We start from the raw sequence: 21,063 nt of genomic DNA, 5'->3' as shown, positions 1-21,063 counted from the left end.
GATAAATGCAGTAGTCCTCTTGTCATCCACGGTGAATTAATATTTTTCTTTTTTGTTTTCAGGGGAACAAATTGGTTAATACATGTTTCAACAATATTCTCAAAAAACCATACGGCAACATTGACATCATTGTTCAAAGATAATTCATGAAAGTTTTCAAACGATTCGCTAAGTGTGTCGGTAATTGCAGCATCATCGGCGCGGCTAAAATCACGAAAAGTGCAGTACTCAATCCGCGGTTTGGGAACAATACAGCAAACCGAGAACAGTACGGCTTTGTGGTCAGAAATCCCGTCAGTAACGCAGCACTGGAAGCCACCGTCGAAAAGACTTGAGCCAAGAAAAACTAAATCTAGGACAGCCGTTTCCCTGGTGTTCTCGTGGACAATCTGTTTAAGACCGAGTGATAGGGAAAGGCGCAATAATTTTCTTGAGAGTGACACGTCGCCGCTGGTAATAGTGAGAGAGGGCCAGTGAATGCCTGGTGCATTAAAATCTCCCATAAGTATTATATCTGATGATTTCAAGCTTTTTAACTTGTCCACTGTCTTGCGTCCTGTAGTCGCCAAGAGTGTCAGCAGACTGTGACGAATCCTGGGGCCCACGTACCGCAAAGTACCCTTTTGTTAGGGAAGCTCTTCTTGCTGCAGAGAGACCATGTCGGCGGTGGTGGGTTCAGTAACAATAGTTGGTCCGCCGATCGCGTTTAGTCACAACGGCGCCGAGGGGGTGTTGAAGCGGCACCTCAAGGTCGTTACGAAATGAGTCACCGCAGCAGTTGTGATAGGCTTCCATGGTTCTCTTCTTTCTCAGCCAGCTGCAGCTGGCCGAGAAAACTTGCATGTTGCCACCTCTGCAGGCCATTCCCAATAGCCTGTGCACAACGCCAAGCAGCACGCTAGAAATGGCTTTACCCCAAGCCATTCACGGCTTAGTAACTCGTACAGAAAGTTCTTGTCAGATGTGAAATGGAGGTGTGCATTTCACGTTTTCTACATTACCTGTGTGACACCACTAAAGCCAAGGACTTTGCGTAGTGCTCTCTCTTCTGACCGTGCTCTCAAAAGAAAGCAAGTTGTGTGCCAAACTTTACCTTCATCTGTTCCTGCTTTAATCCAACAAATAATGCTTCCTGCCTGTAATTCAGTGTTGACGATATACATTTAGCCAAAGACTTTATGCTCAAAACCAAAATTCAACAAAGAAAGAAAGATTTTTGGAGGTGTGTTTTTTTGCCTGTAGAGAACATGTCCATAAAGGGTGAAGTGGCCTCGACACGGTTGCTGCAAGCGCTTGACGAAGCAACAACTGCAACCTGCCACCACGCATCAATTGCACGGGCCAGTGTTTAGCATAGTTTATGCAGCATGAAAATGAAATAGAAGTTAAAGTTGGCGAACACAAAAATAATGTAATACACAGAGGTGGAATAGATTATGACATTTATTGTATGCTGTGGTAAAGGTAATGAAGAACAATGAAGTTGAAGAATAACTTATACAGTGGAGCACAATAACAAAGTGGCCATTGAAGACATGGTAAGATGATGTCTGTTTTACATGTTGTGCAAGTGTGATAAACAAGCATCCGTGGTTGTTCACACTTGCGGCGTACACCCAAACTGTAAATAATCAAGTGTCGTAAATGTAGTTCTTCACCTGTTAATGGGTAGTTCACTTGCACTGTGAGAACCAGACAAATGGAACTTGAGATGAGCTGTACATGGTATAGTATTCACAGAGCAGAGCCATGACCTTTGTCAAATGTTAGTTGGGCATACATTACGTACAAAATACATTCCACCTTTCATTATCTAGGCTAAACCTCTGGCAAAGTTTGTTCAAGTTGGGAACTTACAAAGTACGCACTGTACTGCTGCTCCCGCTCTCGAGTCGCACCGAACGCAAGTTTCTAACTCTAGGAAATGAATGAACAGGATTCTGAATCAACACGCAGGCTCTGAGAAATGCAATGTTGGAGACTGCAAAGGCAGGTGCATAAGAATGAATGGTAAAGTGTGAAGAAAAACAATATAATATAATATTTGGACACAGAAACATGCAAGTGTATAGTTTGGTAAAGGAACAAGTTCACATGCGGGTGCCCATGCACCACAAGAGTAACAAACTCGTTTGGTTTAACTAATATCTTAGCAACAACAAAACTGAAGAACAGCCTAACATTCTAGTGGCAGTGATTGTGCCCGCTGCACAGAACTTGCCGATAATGCATAGCAGTACTGGCATAGTGCACTCTTCTTCCTGGACTAATAAAATGCATATGTTTATCAACACACAAAACTGACAGTTCCTTGCAGACTTGGTCATGATCACTATAGTGCATGCTGAAACAAAAATCTAGAAACATTCACTCCCCAATGTTGTCCTTTTTCTGTGTTTTTTTTTTTTTTGGTAAGGTGTTTGCATGAACCACTCAAGTATAATCTAAATAAAGCACACGGGTGCAACACAGAAGCCAAAAGGCGATTTGTGTTTTCATTCTGGCACATGATGGTACAAGAACACAAGTTTTATGCTTGCTTGCATTAGTTACAATGCTCGTGGCAGCAACGAATTTAGGTTCACCAAAATGCATCTGGCTGAAACGTACACCCACTAGTCGTTGCAATGTGGGCTTCTTGGTATTTCAACTTGGAATAGAAGTGTAGTGCAAACAAGACGCGAGAAGAGCATGCAAACACACAGCCCCACGGCACTCACATGCAACAACAGTCTCTTGTTGGAGATAAGTCAAATTTTGGTGTCGTGCCAGTGTGTTGTCATCTTGTCTGTGCTACTTTAGCATTCAGATACATTGACTATCACTTGATATCACAATTGACTCAAACTATAAGCTGCCATCAGTGAACTGCAGCTACAGTTGAAATTTTTTTTGCTGAATACGCACATCACTACACCATGTCCTCTGGAGACAAAATAGATTTGCCATTTTATTACTACTGTATAAAACACTATTATGAAGGATGCAGCAATGTCAATGCATTTTGCAAGCCATGCACCTTGGGAAGCCAATAGCCTGAATGCTGCCTTCGTGACCGCGGGCAAAATGAGTGTACAGTATCTCTGCTGCATGCAACAGTGCACTCGCCACTTGCGGCATCACTGTGCCTAATTACAATCAAGAATCGGCAAGCAGCTTCCAGAAGGGGGGGCAAATAAGATAGTTTTTACAGGTTCACTCTGAAAAACTGTGCAACAGAAACGGCTACAGACCAAAGAGTGGATGAAATGAGACATATGCTACACATGTCACTATAAGCCTATTTTTGATCCCACACAAATGGTTGGACAGCTAGCAAAATTTCTTGAACATTTTTGTGCAGTGGGGGAAAAACAAAAAACAGAGGGGTCCAATACATAGTAACAAACTTTTGTCTGTCTATTACTTTACTTCTGAAACGCAAGACCAATTTGCTGAACATGTAATAGCATTTCAGAAGTTCATTTATTATGGGTTGCATTCGCAAGATTGACCTCAACATTTATAATACGCTCCTACATCACATCTTGCACTTGTTAAATGGCATTTTGTCCAGACAATTTTTGATACCTGTGTATAACTGTTGTTATCAATCAATTCATTCTCATATGGTTTTGCATCACATGGTGACAATGGTTTGCATAAAATGAGAAGAAAGCAACTGTCATGTGACCAGCTAAATAGTCATGTAGTACAGGAATATTCCAGCATTCAGGCACAATGCATAGCACCCTGGAAAACAACATGGCCTCAAATTGTAACTTGGCTTTAAGCCAAAGTGGACCTTAAAAGTGTTGTGCCATCTGAAAACAGATAGAAGCATTCAGTGGGTAGTATTACATCACATGTGAGAGAGTTGTGATCAGTGTGGCATTGTTCAGTGCATCCAACGCCACTGCAGCAGCTGTGGCAGCATCTCCAAAATGTCACATTCAATTTGTCAGTGCAACATGTCGACATCTACATGTCGCCATAAGACCTCTGCAGAACAAGTTGGTAGCGTCTCCCTGTACTTCGAAGAGAGATAGTGTGGAGCCATGCAAGAGATGTCAGGCCAGATCTGGACAAGCAAGGAATAGGCACTAAGCTGGTGTGAATAGCCTGACTGCTGCCTTCGCGACCACAGGCAAAATGAGTGTGCAGTATCTCTGCTGTATGCAACAGTGCACTCACCACTTGTCGTATCAATGTGCCTAATTACAATTGAGAATCAGCGAGCAGCTTCCAGAAGGGTGGGCAAATGAGATAGCTTTTAAAGGTTCACTCTGAAAAACTGTGCAACACACGCGGTGAGTAATGCACGAAGAATCACCTTGCACCTTGTCTTTTCGCACTACAGGACATCATGTCAAGTTCATAACAACTGGCTTGGCTTTCTATCTTGTTCACAGCAAGAAATGATGCAGCCTAATTCACCATGTATTTCAATGGTGAAAACGAAGTTAGTGTAATAAATAACACACATAGAAAATACATTATTTCCTACCAGTCTTACCCATGTTTACTTTTTTTTTGAACTGCTGGAAAACTTGGTGTATTACGTGGTCCACCGACTAGCTGAAAGCTGTGCTAGCTTTACAGATATAAACTGAGAAGGCACCCTTCACAGTCAAGGCAACATTACTGATGCTGACAGACATGATGTTGACTGCGCAAACTTTAACACCAGGCTTCGATTCTTCAATTTTTTTTTCATGAAAATGATGTCCTAAAATGGACTCACTCATGCTTTCTGAACCACTCACCCCTGTGCATGCATAGACCCATGTGCACAGTTAATCGCTACAGAATACTAACTTCATACTTCAAGATACTTTGGTGTCCTGCTTCTCCCATCACAAATGTTGGCCGAATGATGGGAAGGTGAAAGATGAAACAGCCATTGTTCTCTACCAATACAAGCAATCCTGTGCTTACAGCCATCAGCTGTACGCTCACACTGAACAAGCTAGCCCTATAAATGAGTAGCTTGAGAGAAGGCTGCCTTTGCTGTCAATGCCTAATAGGTATGCCAAGACAGCACACGCCCCATTTGCTGGAGCATCAAAACGATACTGCTCTAACGAGAACATTTTCCGTGGGCCACATAAGACAGGCATGTGTGTTAGAACAACTGCACGACCCAGACAGAAAAAGGACTCTGAAGAAAACTTGGCATACGACGGGGCTCTCATAAACGAAAGACTGCAGAACAGCAGAAGGGTGTGTACCCCGGATCATTACTCTGCCAACTCTTGATGAAAGCTGCCACTCTGGAAAGCTGGCTACAATGCCAACCAGGGGTGAAACTGGAGTGATGCCTTGCTGCGGTCTCCATAGTCATACAGCAGTTCCTCTCCAGCTTCAATGTTGCGATGGGCCACGAGCACCAAATGAGGCACGCCCTTGATGATGCACGTCTGCGTTTTCAGGTTGCCCCGCTTGCTGTGGTTCACTAGCCGCCCAAGCCGGCCCGTTTCCTTAGTGGCATCGACACTGCACAAAAGGCGCACATTGTGCCACACGCACTTCACTGCACTTTGCACACAACTGCTTGCTAGCAGCTAAGTGAGCACAACGTCGGTTGCACATTGCCGAGTGCAACCCACAGTGTACTCCCACAGCTGTGCAACAGGAAGTCGTGGCTTCCACCAGCTGTATGCATACGGTAGCTACACTGGGATTCTGCAGTAGACCAAATGGGACCTGTTGCCTTAAAATGGGCCATGACACGGTCGCCTGACTGTTGATTATCATTGTTATTTAGAGTAGTGTGCCAAATGTGGTTACGTAAAAGAAAGAAAAAAAAATGCTGGGTTCTTAGAGCACACTTTAACTTGACACTTCAATTTAAAATTGCTGTTTAAATCCCTCTCACTGAGAGCGACCGCCATTTTGGCATGGCTGTGTGATGTCAAGAAATGAGGCGCCACCGCCGTATCGTCTGCTGTGAAACAGGACATTTTGCTCTGCACACTCTGGCGCCCAACGGCACAACAAGGGCAACGCCATTCAATTGTGCCTGCAATTCATTCACTTGCGTGATAAAATGCAGCAGCAAACTGCCGAGATGCACATGAAGAAACACAACAGTGCATGGCAGCTATTTCTAGCCCCTACAACTACTTCCTGTGTTTGCAGTATACAAAAGCATAGCCTTCGAGATCGGCTTCTGCTACTCAGAAGAGCTATTTCCCGGGGCACTAATTAATTTCACCACCACTTAGTGTCACCAGACTGCTTAACTGTTCAACTGCAATATATAAAATATAAAATATAAATTTTCTACTGCACTGAATGCACTAAAATTTCACCAGATTGCCATGGCATATGTACAATTTAACATGCAATAAACAATTAACCCTTTCGCTGTCACCGACGTACCGGTACGTCATCGCGCTTCCCCCCCACGGTGTCACTGACGTACCGGTACGTTCTCTATCGTGCGTTCAAAATTTCGCGCCTGAGCGCAAAGCAGGCGCTCCTGTATTGGCCACGCCATCTGTTGACTCTTTCTACAAGTTCGTATATTCGCTCCGACCTGTGTTAGTCCATGTATTGAAGAGTACGGTGCGACTGCCACTCCCCACTTTCTCTTTGCTGAGTGGCGCGGTGGCTCCGCGTTCGCTGGATCATACGTCGCGCGCGTGTGGTTATGGGTTCAAGGGTTGTTCTGTAATCTCCGCTGGTTTGAAGGTTTTTATTTTTCTTCTGTTGGTGTGCCTGCTACGGCGCGTCAAGTTCAGGCGCACGTGCCGTTGCCTCTCCAAAAAGGGTGACTCGATTGCTGCTTTCGCTCTCTCGCCGCACCCTCGCTTCCGACTTGCAGCAGTAAATGTAAAGCCCTTCGAACTTTGTTTAGCCTTTTTCCATCTCCCTCTGTCTTCTTGATCACGCAACGTCCCATTTCCCTCCGTTGCGTGGGCGACTGAAAGCGCATCCTCCCTGCGCGCGGTTACTTTCGGATGGCTCGGCGCGCGGGACCTTCGTCTGCTCATGGGAGCGGTGGCTGAATTCCGATTCAGAAAACGAGCTGAGCTCGGATTCGGACTCGGACAAAGTCACATGAGAGGAAGAGGGTTCCGCATCGTCAGATTCGGATGTTGAACGGATATTATAGTCAGGCTGATGATGATGATGATGTTTACTAACAACAGCTGCAGAACACTGAAATGTGCATATTGCATTGACTATGTTATTTGTATACCAATCATAATCAAAAATAAATTGCTATGTTCATTCCCTGTTATGCTCGTTCCCTGAAACCAAGCCGACACTGGGGGTGCGTCACGGCCAGAAACGTCCGACAGCGAAAGGGTTAAAGCTCAAAAATTTAGTGTCATGGCCCCTTTAAACTCGCACTGCGACATGACTAATGGGCTGCATCTAGGGCTCAAAATGACATCATCAGATCATGAAAAGAAGCAAAAATAAAGCGGTGGACTTCCGTCTGATGCTAAAGAAGGATGGTGAAGGGGGAAAGTTACCAGCATGCAAATGGATGAGGGCAATTAAGAAACACAGGAACAGTGCCTCAGCACTTGTCCTGTGTTCTTAGTCGTCCTCATGCTTCCAAGATAGTTGCAACTTGTTCTAAAGCTATGCACAGATTTATTCTTTAGCCTGCTAACATTGTTTGATTCCTACTAAGCAGCCTCTTTATGCAGAATAACAGAATAGGGACGACATAGAATCGGGCAGAAATGTAGAAGACAGCAAAAGGTGCCATGCACCCTTTTTTCCTCGTACTTTACCAAGTGAATTGAAATGCTCTTCTTATACAAGTGTACAGGCATTCCTGGGAGGCAGTTTGTAAGCCAGTTCATGAGCGAGCATAACCAGTTATACAGTAGAATCTCGGTAATACGATCACGCCTGATACAAAGTTTGTACGAGTCCTAGCCCACGTCGATTACCTTACAACATGCTAAATTTCTAATGTTGCAAACCGCTTTTCGTGCTGCAGTGGAGGATACGAACAATTGGACTGTCGCGCAATCCCTGATGAAGCCGGAGTGGAAGCCTTGGCGTGGCAGGCACTGGCCATTGTCAGGTTGGCCGAATGGCTGCGCCAAAGTGCCTGTTGCATTCGTGTTGTTATGGTGACCCATGTCACTCAGTTTTGATGCCTTGATTTGTAAAATATTTTGGACGACAGGAATATCTGCTTTAAAGTTGGAATAACAGCGCAAGGACAGCAGAGGAGACAGAAGAGAGAACAGAGCGCTATCTGGTTATACAAATCTTTGTGCCATCCCGAGAGAGTTGTATCGAGATCCTACTGCATAATGATTGCCTTTTATGTTTTGTAAATGCAATGCTACAGAAGGACTGGAATGTAAGCCATCCTTGCTAATGAATGTGGAGAGTTGTATCATAAAGATGCCGCTGCACAACAATTGCCTTTTATGTTTTGTGCACTGTATCATAAAAAAGTAAGGGCCAACTGACTAGAGTTCAGTTTTCTTTTGTGATAGGGTGCATATTTAAATAAAGAAATAAAGACAAAACTAAACTTATGCTCATGTAGATTGAAAAATCTTTCCAATCACACGGCAACAAGATTTTAAAGCCTCCCCAAATTATTTTGGTCTCCAGTTTAGTGGGCAGAAATTTTTCACTGCATGAAAATAACACACCAGAAGTACTTCTGATGCATCAACCAATCGCAGTTCACTCCTTCAACGTGATCTGTCAATAATACAGCTGCAGCACTTTCAGTTAGATGGGGACAAAAAGAATAGGAAGAGTGCTCACCAATACTGTTTGTTCCTGCAGGTGAAGTAGTACATGTAGCACCCAATGGATGTGTCAGTGGCATATATCTGTTCACGCAGCTTTGCCTCTTGCACATCAATGAGTTCACCAGCATACTCGAGCACAAAGTCGCCGGCTTTAAGTGGACGAGATGTGGTCACTCCCCGGCCTTTGTCAGCAAACTCTGTGATCTTTGTATGGTTGGGAGGTAAATGGGAAATAACACACACTACAGTTAAATGCACTGAATGTGAAACAAGATAATCATCATATTGAAGACAACCAACAATCTGGCAACTGTCAGTAAGTCAAAGTATGGGTATTTAGTATGTGAAGCAGGAGCTCAACAGGCAGGTTTTGAACAGAACTTACAGTACAACATGAAATGGTGTGTGTGCATGGATGGTAACCACATAATGCAACACGTTTCTTTCTATATTTCACTACATGCTAATGTGACTACATGCTAATGTGATAAGATCCTGCAGGCTGTATACCTAATACACAAAAGAAAAGCTCGTCCTTATTTAGTCTTCTTGTAATAGATCTTTGTATCTCTCCTTGTAAAGATATCACGTTTCCAATAGATATCTGTGTCTATCTTGAACATTTATGGAATGCAGGTTCAGGGCGTGATGACTTATGAACCAAATGGTTCTTACAATTGCATCATCCTTAGAGGGGCCCAACAACACTCTTTAAGCATAGTACATTAATCATACTGGTAGACGCAAGAGACTGCTTCCATGCAGAGGGGAATGCACAATGCCTCTGTAAAGACTGGTCATGATTTCGTACAGTTCCACCACAGCTCCCGCCATCTAAACTGCACACGATGAAACCATGGCGCCATCATATGATTATTGGATAAATGTGTGAAAACGTCACGAGCAATATTAACTTTACCAGCGGCCACAAATGAGTCTGCAATGGTAACAATGTTTATGATTCTTTATGTATTAAAGAATTACAAAATACCACTGCATTATAACTGTTCACATAAAATGCAGTTTTGCACTTCATGTGACCGGAAGTGAGTGCTGCTGCTAGGGGCAGCATGCGTTCAGGGGGTCTTGCTCTCCGCCAATTCTGCTGGCACTCCTATGGATCAGCGCCACAAGCGTGGATAATGTACGACCTCAGTCAGCATTGAAACACCCATACCTAAAGATACTCCCTTTTTCGTTATTTAGACGCCTAATTCTGAGCAGGTAGAAAGTTTCATTCCGCTTACTGTCAGAATACTGTCATTTCTGACACAAGAAAGATGCGCCGTCTGCTCAAGCAGACGACGCACGATCGGAGGCTGCTCTTGTAAACCTCAAGACACGAGGTCGGCTGCTGCAGCCGGCTGCTCACATATTTCAAATGCTGGAGAGAACTGAAGCAGTTTTCCGGAAACATGTTGGAAAGCATGATGCTTACAACCTCACCATCGATGAAATGCTTGATAGGCATGGCATTGGATTTCCATGTGCTGAACACAAAGCAGATATTGCAGCGCATCTTTTAAATTACTATGTTGCGATGAGGATGCAACAGTTCAGCAAGCAAAGAATGTCTCAGCAGCAAGTCCCGCAACATGAGAAAGTTCGCGAAGCTGCATGCGCTGTTCTGCAAGCTGAGGGGCCAAACATGAAAGCTCTTGGTGCAAACAGCCGGCCGTCGAGTGAGTGATTGAGTACACATCTGCAACTTCTACGCGGCTTCAAATATCCAGCGGCGCAAGGTAACGGGAAACCAAACATCTGCAGAGCACCCGACAGCGGGCGCTATGGCCCAAGCTTGCAAAGTGCTTGCAACCGTGTGCGTCTGCTGATGGGAACAAAGACACGCGGTGCTGGTTGTGTTTCTGTGTTGCTTCTAAATTTTCTATATTGAATTTTTTGTTTTAACCATTCAAGTATATAATTGTCTGTTTCCTTAAATGAGATAAACGACCTGCTTATAATGCTGGGCATTAGTTCTCTTACAATAAAAATAAGGAGAGCGAATGTAGTTTTCTTTGGCTTTTGCACTCCTAACAATACGAAAATAGATTACAGCACGCCTCAAATTGTTCCGAGACACTTTGCAGATTGAGCAACGCATGACTTGTACATGTTGGCAGCTGTGGAGGCTTACCCAGTGCTCTAGCACTCCTCTGAATGCATGTTATATGGTGCTCACTTTGGAAATTTTAGTAAGTATGCAATTATATTGACCGTGTTTCTCGTCGATATCAACATTAGAGTCTAATGCAGCCATACGCTGAGATAACAGCTGCTAGAGGCCTCAATTAATAAATCATTCATGCTGTCTTGACTCGAATTAAAGCTCGGAATGTCAGCAGAAATATAAAGGAATGTTCCTCCAACCAGAGTTGTTTTAAGCAGGCGAATGGCATATATACATCGAAATAAAGCGCCCTTAGAAGCGCCAACAAAGCGAGTGAAAATGTAGGCCCTGAGAAAGGTGCTGCCCCTTGTGGCAGTGGCATGCATAAAAGCCACACTAAGTTCGTGATCCTTGCGCCGCCATTGGATCACCTCTCTTCGACCGTGCTCCGCACTTCAAGCCACTGAAGAAGGAGCGGAATCACTGCAGGGGGTTTGAAGGGAAATCTTTGATTGCTGGTAACTCCACTTCTAAAGAACACATTGGAATACTTAATGCTGCATAACATTTTTGTGTTCTTTCATGTGGACTGCCTTTCACGACATCAATAAAAAAGGTTGCAAGGCCCCTTTAAAGAGTTTTAGCTTGTCCACTCTTTATGGAAATACCGGGCTACGGTAAACATGGATGGCAATAACAATGCTGCTGATGACATCTTGTGATGCTTTGTCCAACAAGACGTAAAAAGATTTTGTGTTACATGGGTGTTCTCGTCGAAGCAATATAAGGCAAAAGTGACATGTGGTCAGGTACTGCAACATTAGCTTTTTTCTGGTTAAACTGCGCACCACCAACCTGGCCGCTCATGTTTATGCCCTCGGTAACACAACAGTACGTGAACGGTAATTATGTAGACGGACAAACTAAAGCTCCCTATTATACCAAAAAAAGAAGAGGAGGATCATCATGTCTAACACAGAAGATGCACTCTGCAGGCTTGTGTTTTTCCAAATGCCTTATTAACAATCAATTCCTTAAAAGAAATGACATGGAAGGCATCAGTAAAGGGACAGAAATCTGATCAACAAGCCAGAATACTGTATATTAAAGTGAGGTCGCTCCTTACAAGTTAAGGCTGTTACAGCACAAACTGCACGTGAACGCAATTATTACCTGAAAGCCTTCTTCGATGCCATTCAGGATGGCATCTTCAACCTGCTTCTGCCTCTCTTTCTATTAGGAAGAAAGAAAAAAGAACCCCAAAAACAATGAGAATGTGTCCACATGACAGTCACTGCGCAATGCTGAATCAAGCTCACTGCAAGTGTAGTCTTTGTCTTGCGTCCACTCCTTCGGATGGAAAAGTACTCGGTCAAGGAGTGGCACTGCACGTCCGTTTTCCTGCAAGGAAGGTGCCGCAGCAGAAACTCAACAAGTGGAAGCAATTTATAATCATTATGTTTTAGTACTCCAGCAACTACTTGTTTAGACAGCTTCAAGTTCACTGGTTGTAAAAATAGTTTTACGCAGATTTGATCAACTACCAGAAGTGCCCCGTTCTTGCATAAGGTCATTTGTTTTGGTGGCAGGCATTTGTGGAAAGTTTTATTTGGCACTGAAGGGTGCTGTAACAGGCAGGGAACGAAGAGAATCCGAAAAGGAGTACAAGAAAATTAGAATATCACGAGTGCAAAGTTTTTTCACAAGGGCAACAAAAGTTCACAACACAATTGACACCACTGTCTTGGTATGACACCACCCGAACGTGTCCAAATGAAAGAGCTCCCAAAAGCTTAAGGTACAGACACTCATGCTCCCTTCATATGGCAAAAATTGTGCCTCAAGAAAATAGGAGGCACAATGGCTGTAAACTTACATGCCAGAAAGCTGCATTTGGAACCACTAGTTGCTTGCGAAACTCTCGAAAGGGTGCCTTCTCGATGGAAAAAGTGTACTTGCCATTCCTTTAATGTCCATAAGGACAGATGAAACTGCCAAAAGTATATTCTAAATAAAGAAGAGAAAAAAAGTTGCATTCTTTGGGGCATATCTTGTCTCCAAACATTAACCACATCTAGCTTACCAACATTCCCCCCCCCCCCCCAAAAAAAACTAAAAATAAATAAATTATGGGGGTTTCACATACCAAAACCACATCCTGATTATGAGGCACGACGTAGTCGGGGCTCCAGAAATTTGTACCACCTGGGGTTCTTTAATGTGCACCTAAATCTAAGTACATGCGTGTTTTCGCATTTCGCCCCCATTGAAATGTGGCCGCTGTGGCCAGGATTTGATCCCGCGACCTCGTGCTTAGCAGGCCAACACCATAGCCACTAAGCAACCACGGCGGGTTTTCCTGGAAACCCTGCACCGACTACTTTCCGGTCAAGAATGCTATGTCAATCTGATAATGTACATGTCCTTTGTGACCTTGATGTACCAGGAACGCAGCATTGAAGAAAGGAAATGCATGCAAGATAGATGACGATTATAGTTTGGGGGCAAGATAAGCCCCAAGGAGTGCGAACTTTTCGTAAAGTGTAAGTGCATTACCAGGAAATGCCTAAAAGGTGAAGACAGTAAGTAGCTTACTCAAAAGTGTGATTCAACACAGCAGAGTCCCAAGGGGTGCTATGGTCATTTCTATCCACGATGTGCAAAACCGTGTCTTATAGCTAGTCAGAACAAGGTCAGTGACAGCATTATGTCAGCAAGTTTCCACGAATATTTTAAAACACATTTGAAGAGATTCTGCAGACAGGAAACACATGGCACTTAAGGTGTCATAAACAGATCTTTATGGTACATTCGATTGGTTGCTTTCTAGTGCTCTTGCGGGCAATTTATATTTAGGTGGTCAAAATTGAGCACTCGGAATACATTTGTCTGGTTCGTTCAGAGCACCATTCCAGATTGCAGTGCTCTCACCTTGAAGCTGTGAGCACAACCGCGGTTTGACAAAATTATTACACGGCTCCTGGAATGGCTCTGAGAGCAAGTGTCCTTTCGGCTCGGGCATGCTCTCACAGGCTTCAATGTTGAGAGGCCTTAGCATCAGTACATACTGTGTCATAGTGCAGTAGAAACCAGTTCAATGTACCATAGCTAAGAAACAAAATGTGCAACTTTTTATCACTAAACTACAAAGCCTGCCACAGAGACGCTGCAGCCTCTTTAGTTCGCTGGCGTTTACAGCCAACTGTAAACAGCAATTTATTATTATTATTTTTGTTTGTACCTTTTTACTGCCTTTGAGGGGTCTTGCTCCGTCGCTGCCACAGCAGCCTTCACAGTGACCTTAACGGCAGGCCTGTTTGCAGCTCTGGAAGCACTTTTGCTCCTGTTGTGGTGGCCCCTGGGATCAGCATCAGGCTTTTGTGCGTCCATAGAAGGCGGCTGCGTGGCTGTGAGACTCAGGCCAGCAGGAAGTGCTGCAGCGTCTGGGCATGGGATTTGAACCTCGGGTTCTACTAGCTGCTGCAACGGGCACGGAGGCTCCCTCTTGGCGGGACGTCGTCGCGAGTAACTGTGCTCGCTGGCTACTTCCTCGGCAGTTGCCATTTCGGCGCCAAGCACAGGGAAATAGTCGTCTATCCGAGTGCTCCTTGTGACCGGTGGTGTCGTTCTGGTGCCATCATTTCCTGTCGCTTTGCCATGGTTCTCCTTCAACACAGTGCTGGAATCCCCAGAGTGAGATGAGGCAGATGCATTTTTCTTGCAGCGAGTTCGGTCCACAGCCCGTTTCTTTTGGCCTGTGGCAATAGACATAACTCTCATTGATGCGACAGCCCCAGGTGTTCTCCACAGTTTTATTAAGACGCAGACGAAGTGCTTACAACAGGAGCCAACAAAAACCTTCAAGGAATGCATGTTTTTGTACATCAGCCTAAATAATGTGAGCCATGTGTTATATTAAGCAAGCTCGTTCTACTGGGGACAACTTGAGATTAAACTAATTGTTTAAACATAAAAAAAAAATTATGGGGTTTTACGTGCCAAAACCACTTTCCGATTATGAAGCACGCCGTAGTGGGGGACTCCGGAAATTTGGACCACCTAAGGTTTTTTAATGTGCACCTAAACCTAAGTACACAGGTGTTTTCGCATTTCACCCCATCGAAATGGGGCCACCGTGGCCGGGATTCGATCCCGCGACCTCGTGTTTAGCAGCCCAACACCATTTTAAACATAACAGAACTTGGGCTAAAATGGCAGGGACGGCACAAGGAACACAGTGTGTCCCTATCATTGCGACAAAATCAGGGACAGACCATTACAAATTGCAGATGCCACCTATACGCATAGTGCACGCCGATGGACGTGCCACTGATAGCGGCCTTGTCAAGTGTGCTCGGGAAAGGAGCCAGCCGCGTGCCGTAGTTTTCTGTATCGTTGATCTTGCTTCTCTGTCTTATTCACGCTTTCAAGGCAAAATAAGCAACACTCTTCACATGTGTGGGGTGGCCAAAGCTTCAAGGAATGTCGAAGAATTGTTGACGGTGGGGTGCTCAAGTACTGGCAAGAACGTGCCGGTGATACGGTTCTAATCATTCCCCGCAAAGCCTCATCAGCGGGAGCAACGATAGCAATAGATCACCACCGTTCGGGGGAAATTTCTTGTTCTCATGCTTTCTTTTATTGTGTCCGTCTTTTTTAAACTCAATCATATTTAGACGGGTAAGCAACGACATTCGTCTGCAGTGCAGCATGTGGTTTAAAGGCGTTTTGCTAAAGTTCTGAATGCCGTTTGCCGCTTTATTGCCACGTTGTGCTAGCTAGGCAGCACGACTGCATGAGTGCATTGTGTTGTATGTTAAAGCTGCCGAAGCTTGCAAGAGCTGAAATTGTTAGTTTCATGCTGCTGGGTAAATCCTTGCACCAGCTGTCGTGCACTTCATGTTCTTTCATCTATTTTATGAGTGGCCTCGCGCATGTTGAACCGTTGCGTCATACATAACTGTTGATTTTTTTAGATGCAAGGTTTTCACCCTGCCTCGTTTGTAAAGGGTCTAAATCACGCTGTGTCTTATCGGAATGATACCAGGCAAGTGCTTATTTAACAGCTCTATTCTTTTCACCCAAGGACATCCTAGATATTGCGCCTTCTTGGGAAATGTGTTAAGGAAATACGTAGTTCAGGGCGAAAATTGCTAATAGTTGCTGCATATGGTACTTCTGTTCCATTTTCACTATAATGTTCGCGTCACGTTTGGGAAGTCGTCACATCTCGATGTCGTCTGAGCAGACTTACCACTCCGAGTGATTTGTTTCACAACGCGGTCCCTTTTCGCATGTGCATTTTGTACTCAACTAAATTCGTTCTTATTATGCTTACGCCACAGAGGACTAAATCCGGCCTTGCCGCCAGCGCCCATCTACTTTGACTGGCGCTGCTCTGCCTTTAAATATATCATGTGGCATCTCTCTCTAGTAACATTTGAGTAAAAAAAAATTACTGAAAGGTCAGTCAGACTTTATCTTTGTACGTTTCCAAGCAGCTCCCTTAGGAAATTTAACATTGCAAAAACTGCAGTGGGAAGAGCAGAAATGCATTGGCAGTACAGCGCTAACTCACACTCTTTAATAATAAACTGTGTGTCTGGTGACTTCATTGACTAGTGCACACATTTCCATCAATAAACTCGCAATTACTCTTTTTGAGGCGACTTTGATGGCACTTATTCGGGATGTTACATGTATTCATCAGCAGAAAGATCACTACGACATGTGCAGACACCCCGCTGTGCAAATATAAGTTTGCACTAATGACGTGTGCTTATTATTGAGGTACAGAAGCAGTATTACGGCAAGGGTAGAATATATATGTATATAAAAAAAGAATGATTGAGACATCCCATTACTCAACAAAACCTAGCCGCTAGTTAACATGAACTCCACTTCATGTAAATGGGGTTGATTATGTTTGTCTGCGGGATGCACCTGGCATGTATGTGGACCGGGTTGTCTTAAACACGGGGAACATTGTGTTCATGCCCACTCCTATAGAGGCCAGCATCTTCCCTGCAGCTGTCACCGCAGAAGCAGTCTGGCACCCAAACAAGAGAGAAATCGCAGCTACAGCTCGCGAGCGTAATGTTGGAAGTGCCCGCTAGGCAGCCATCAGTGGCGCCTCCACAGGCGATGCACCACGCGTATACACAGTCGCCACAGTGAATGGACAGACAAGGTCCACCTAAATAGGTCGCAAAGCTTGGAAAGAAAAGCGTGCCAAAACCTATCACCAGGGATATCAGTTGGCGGTGCATGATTGAAGTGCGACTAGGTGAGGGGGGGACAAACACTGAAACTATAGGACCTATGTGAAAAAGAAAATATTCAAAAATTTTAAATCAGAATACTGGCATACGAGTAAATTTTTTCCATTTCAAATATTTTCCTTGCACTGAAAGAACAAATGTTACTTTTTTTGCTATTTCACAACTTATTAGTTTTTTGGCAACCCCTACCAAGCAGCGATTCTGGCACAAGAAGTTTTATTATTATTATTATTACCTTGCGTTTTTCTTCAAAGTGTGGCGTGCACTTCGCTTCAAATTTTGCATGACCGAGCGCAATGCATTCGTTGGCGAAAGGTGTGATTGTAGGTTTTTTGTTGTCGTGCAAGTTCATGCTGTGGCATCTGACGTGCCTGTCTCGTCGTGACAGTAAATGCGGAACGCCCCGCGAATGAAGTCGCGCTATGTTCATTTACTCTCCGTAACAGGCTCTGAGTGTCCGACGGGCAGCAAAATTAGTAAGTGGAATGCTTTCTAAATTATAATGTGGAGCAATGTTGTCTCGTCTGATACCTTGCAAACGAATACATGGCGTGGCACGGAATTGCAAATGATTCTGTGAAAGGTATTTACATAGGTTGCTACGCTTTATGACAGTGTGCTGGCCATAGTACTTTTCATAAATGAAACATGTTTTGTTTGGTCAGTTATATTGGTTGCATTATTCAAGACGAATAAAAGTGAAGTTGGTTTTGAAAGCTCTTTGGCACTGTCGTTTATTTCCATCCTATTCGTCAACCTTCCTAAGGAAGCTACTGGAGCAATCGCCGTCAATAACAGCTTAATTACGTTCACATTAAGTCATACGCCCCTCCTAATAGGTAAAGGACACGCTGGCGTTTCAGCTGAGGCGATCTGCAAGCTTGCCTCAGCCTCAAAAGAAAAATAACTGCTGTCGTAGTGGCCGAAATGCTGGATGCTAAAAAAATTCAAGCATTTGCGCCAAGCAGCGCAAGATCTTGATGTCACTGCCATTTACGGTCGTGACATCACTTTCTTTATTTTTTGCTTGCTGTTGGTTGTCCCCACGATATGTAGATGACAACGGTTACAACGAGCCCCATTTTCTTGACATGGGGGCTTCTATGGAAGCTTCGCTACCAGTTTACATATACCTTGTGCACAGATGCATTCAATAGACAGTGTTACCTCTAACCACACAACGCACAAAAAGGATATTCGCGGGCTCTGCAGAGCTGTATCCTTCATTTGGGAAGTGGGTGAAAATGCACGGAAGTTTGCGCACAACATTGTGTTAAAATATAGGCGGTGCAAACACAACGAGTGCAGTTGAGACAAAAATGCCTAAGGAGGCCGCAAGTACACTAACAAGGTAGTTATTGGTATGGAAAATATGGTTGCCCACCAGCTATACAAAGCGATTACGTCACTTTATTGACCACTTGACACGGCACATTCGCGATCGCAATTGCTAAAGGCGCTACGCTGAAAACTGCGAGGTCGTCAGCATGAGAACGAAAAACATAGCAAGATCGTTTATATTCTGTCACAGGATCTGCTCATCATGAAAAACATCACGCCAAGGACCCCAATCACCATTCTGAATTCTAAATAAGTTCGTTGATTTTAAACGTTCGGCAAAATTCGAAGACCATGCGGTGTCAACCGGTATGTCCAAAGGCGCAGCGATCAAGACTTCCACTAACAGCAGAAAAAATAAAAAAAGCTTACTGTATATTACACAAGATTACATTAACTACGGATAAATAGGCATGGAGTACAGCAAAATATACAAACGCTGCATGGAACACTAGAAAAATAGACACGGTTAGTGTCTGCGCAAACACGAGGCCTGCAAGTCGCGTTGCCAATCAAGACCCCAACAACAAAAAATCCCGCCAACTTTTGCCCACCTCCAATGAAGAAAAGCCATTTTGAATTTGCACCCCTGACAGCACGTCTGCACGCGTCCAAACGAGTGAATACGCGTGAACAATGCACGGCAAAGAGAAAAACGACGCCTGTTAAGCACGCAAATCAAGTTTTTTTTTTGTTCTGTTCACCGACCTTTTACCATCGCCCCAGGTCACGCCTTGGGAGGTGGCGGTGATCCCGTTGCCCGCACCAGCTACACCAGCAACACTAAGCACAGTCAGAAGAGGCCGACGAAGAGCCATTCAAATATTGCCACCGATAACGACAGGAAGGCTATGCGGCCGCATTACACATGCAGCTCAGAGCGATCCCTGGGAGAAGACCATATGCCCTTTTCAAAATGCCCACAACAGCACAATCACAACAGAGATTCGCAAAACGGCTTTCCCGCTAGGCACAGAAACCCGGCTTCCTCCCAAATTTATTGCAAATACAAAAAGGGAAAACGTGGCGCTAGTGAACATCTGCAAATATTTTGTATATAATTAGTTCTTAAACAATTACCTTAAAATAAACGTAAAATATTTTAAGGTATATAAATATTACTGTTCTGGAGCGCTAACAGCAGTTTACGCTATTAATCATACGTCAAACAAACGAACAAACAAACAAACAAAAAGTTTGCTCTTTTTATTTTTCTAGCTCGGCAGGTGTCGCGAGCGCTCGCGGCGTCACGAGCGCTGATGCGAAACTAGCGCTCGGCCTGGCCAGGGAATGAAAGGCTGCTGCCTGCGCGCTGCAGCCTGTCTTTCCGGGCATCAAGTAGTGGTACGGTTGTGTGGATCTGCAGCCGTAGAAATAAAATGCTGCTCGTTCTCGCGTTGTACTCGACTTGAGTGACAATCCGCCGCCGCCAACCTGGTTACCACAAAAGGCTGAGGTAGGAGAAACGTGCATCGCGCATCTCTGGCCCGTACTGTGCGCGGTTTTGCCGATCGCCGATACCGATTCAGTATTGGTTAGGCCTAGTCACTAGCCCGCATTTAAGCCGTAGTTAATTACATAAACGCACCCGACGTCCTAAAAAGTAAGCTCTCCCGCCAGCATGCGCGTTAGCGATTCACGTGAACTGTTCTCCTATGCCAAGCGCTGCGACTTGTCATTGTTTGCAAGCATCGGGCGTACTTTTTTTTTATTGCAGCTTGAGCGCCAATATTTTTTTTTATATGTTCTAAGCGTCGTTTTTTTCGTGTATGATGGAGCGCTTTTGTTGCTCTGCTCTGAGAAGTGCATGTCGTAACACGTGTTAAACCGAGCCATTGGTGATTTAGCAGCCAGGACAACACAAATTCTTTGTCCTCTGTGCGTCGTCGAGTTACTTTCGCTGCATCGTTTTCATTGATTTTATTTGTCTCTGCCCGGCTTCGGTTAGATTGCGCTTGTGTCAGATTTTCCGCGCAACGTGCACTACCCTGGTTATTAAACGTCGAATTTTATTTACGAAAGTCCGTGCTTCGGTTAATCTGCGCTGTTGTTGTAGGAGTGACAAAAATGCGTTGCAAAATGCCTGCACCCGCCGCCATGCGCGCGCGAGGTACAGACAAAATGAAATGAAAACAACTTGCGGGCCCATTCGGAAAAAGGTTGCGCTTTTGTTCGTCGCCTGCTGAGTACTGATCGCAGTAGCTGTAACGTTGTGGGCAGCATGGTGGTGTTGCCAGCCGAGCACGTGTCCTAGTCAGCTGCCTCGGGCAAAACGTGGTCACACGCAGTCAACGAAGTTATCGCGGCGACTAACATTCCGCCAGTGGATAGGCGACATTAGCGAGTGTCATCAGCTGTGGCGTAGATCAGGGGTATCTTAAATTTTGGTGGCCACTGTGAGGAAAGCGTTCTGTTCACTGGCGCGCAAGGGTTTCTTTAGGAATCGTAACCTTGTCTGCTGTTAAAACAGCCCCAACCTAATTGTGGTGGTGCCTCTTTTAAAGAATAAGTGAAAGTTTACTTGATAACTTGTTGTTTATGAATAAGAAGGAACGAAAAGATATTTGTGGGAGCCTTGCCAAGTCTTAATTTGAAACCATCCATTCATTGC

At 44.5% G+C, this 21,063-nt stretch overlaps 2 protein-coding genes across 5 annotated transcripts in view; one reads left to right on the top strand and one right to left on the bottom strand.

Moving 5' to 3' along the window:
• Positions 1-1,425: 1,425 nt before the first annotated feature.
• Set8 (SET domain containing 8) lies at positions 1,426-19,430 on the bottom strand. Of its 3 annotated transcripts, none has more exons than XM_050189213.2 (6): positions 19,161-19,430; positions 14,075-14,588; positions 12,153-12,234; positions 12,007-12,066; positions 8,737-8,927; positions 1,426-5,475 (listed from the first exon to the last, which is right to left on the bottom strand). In XM_050189213.2, exons 1-6 carry the CDS (start codon positions 19,168-19,170, stop codon positions 5,265-5,267), a joined length of 1,068 nt encoding a protein of 355 aa, XP_050045170.1. In that variant the 5' UTR covers positions 19,171-19,430; the 3' UTR covers positions 1,426-5,264. The 3 variants fall into 3 exon arrangements, with proteins under 3 accessions (XP_050045170.1, XP_054932479.1, XP_054932477.1); XM_055076504.1 differs by having other exon boundaries at positions 1,426-4,060; XM_055076502.1 differs by lacking the exon at positions 12,007-12,066.
• A 288-nt stretch (positions 19,431-19,718) lies between these two features.
• The window catches only part of sno (strawberry notch), a 100,789-nt gene continuing 99,444 nt past the window's right edge, over positions 19,719-21,063 (top strand). For both annotated transcript variants that reach the window (XM_055076505.1, XM_050189104.2), the window contains exon 1: positions 19,719-19,908. The gene's annotated coding sequence lies outside the window, so the exon portion shown is untranslated. The remainder of the gene's footprint in view (positions 19,909-21,063) is intronic.

This window comes from Dermacentor andersoni, chromosome 3 (assembly GCF_023375885.2).
Source record: "Dermacentor andersoni chromosome 3, qqDerAnde1_hic_scaffold, whole genome shotgun sequence".
In the NCBI taxonomy this organism is placed as follows: domain Eukaryota; kingdom Metazoa; phylum Arthropoda; class Arachnida; order Ixodida; family Ixodidae; genus Dermacentor; species Dermacentor andersoni.
The sequence above is the reverse complement of the archived record's forward strand: the minus strand, read 5'-3'. Positions and strand labels throughout refer to the sequence as shown.

What these genes read in the sequence shown, in the direction of transcription:
- Set8 (XM_050189213.2), bottom strand. An exon ending in GCATCGAAGAAGGCTTTCAG is followed by an intron (nt 8,928 to 12,006) that starts GTAATAATTGCG and finishes AACCATACAAAG; the next exon opens with ATCACAGAGTTTGCTGACAA. An exon ending in TGCAGGAACAAACAGTATTG is followed by an intron (nt 5,476 to 8,736) that starts GTGAGCACTCTT and finishes CCTTTTGTGCAG; the next exon opens with TGTCGATGCCACTAAGGAAA.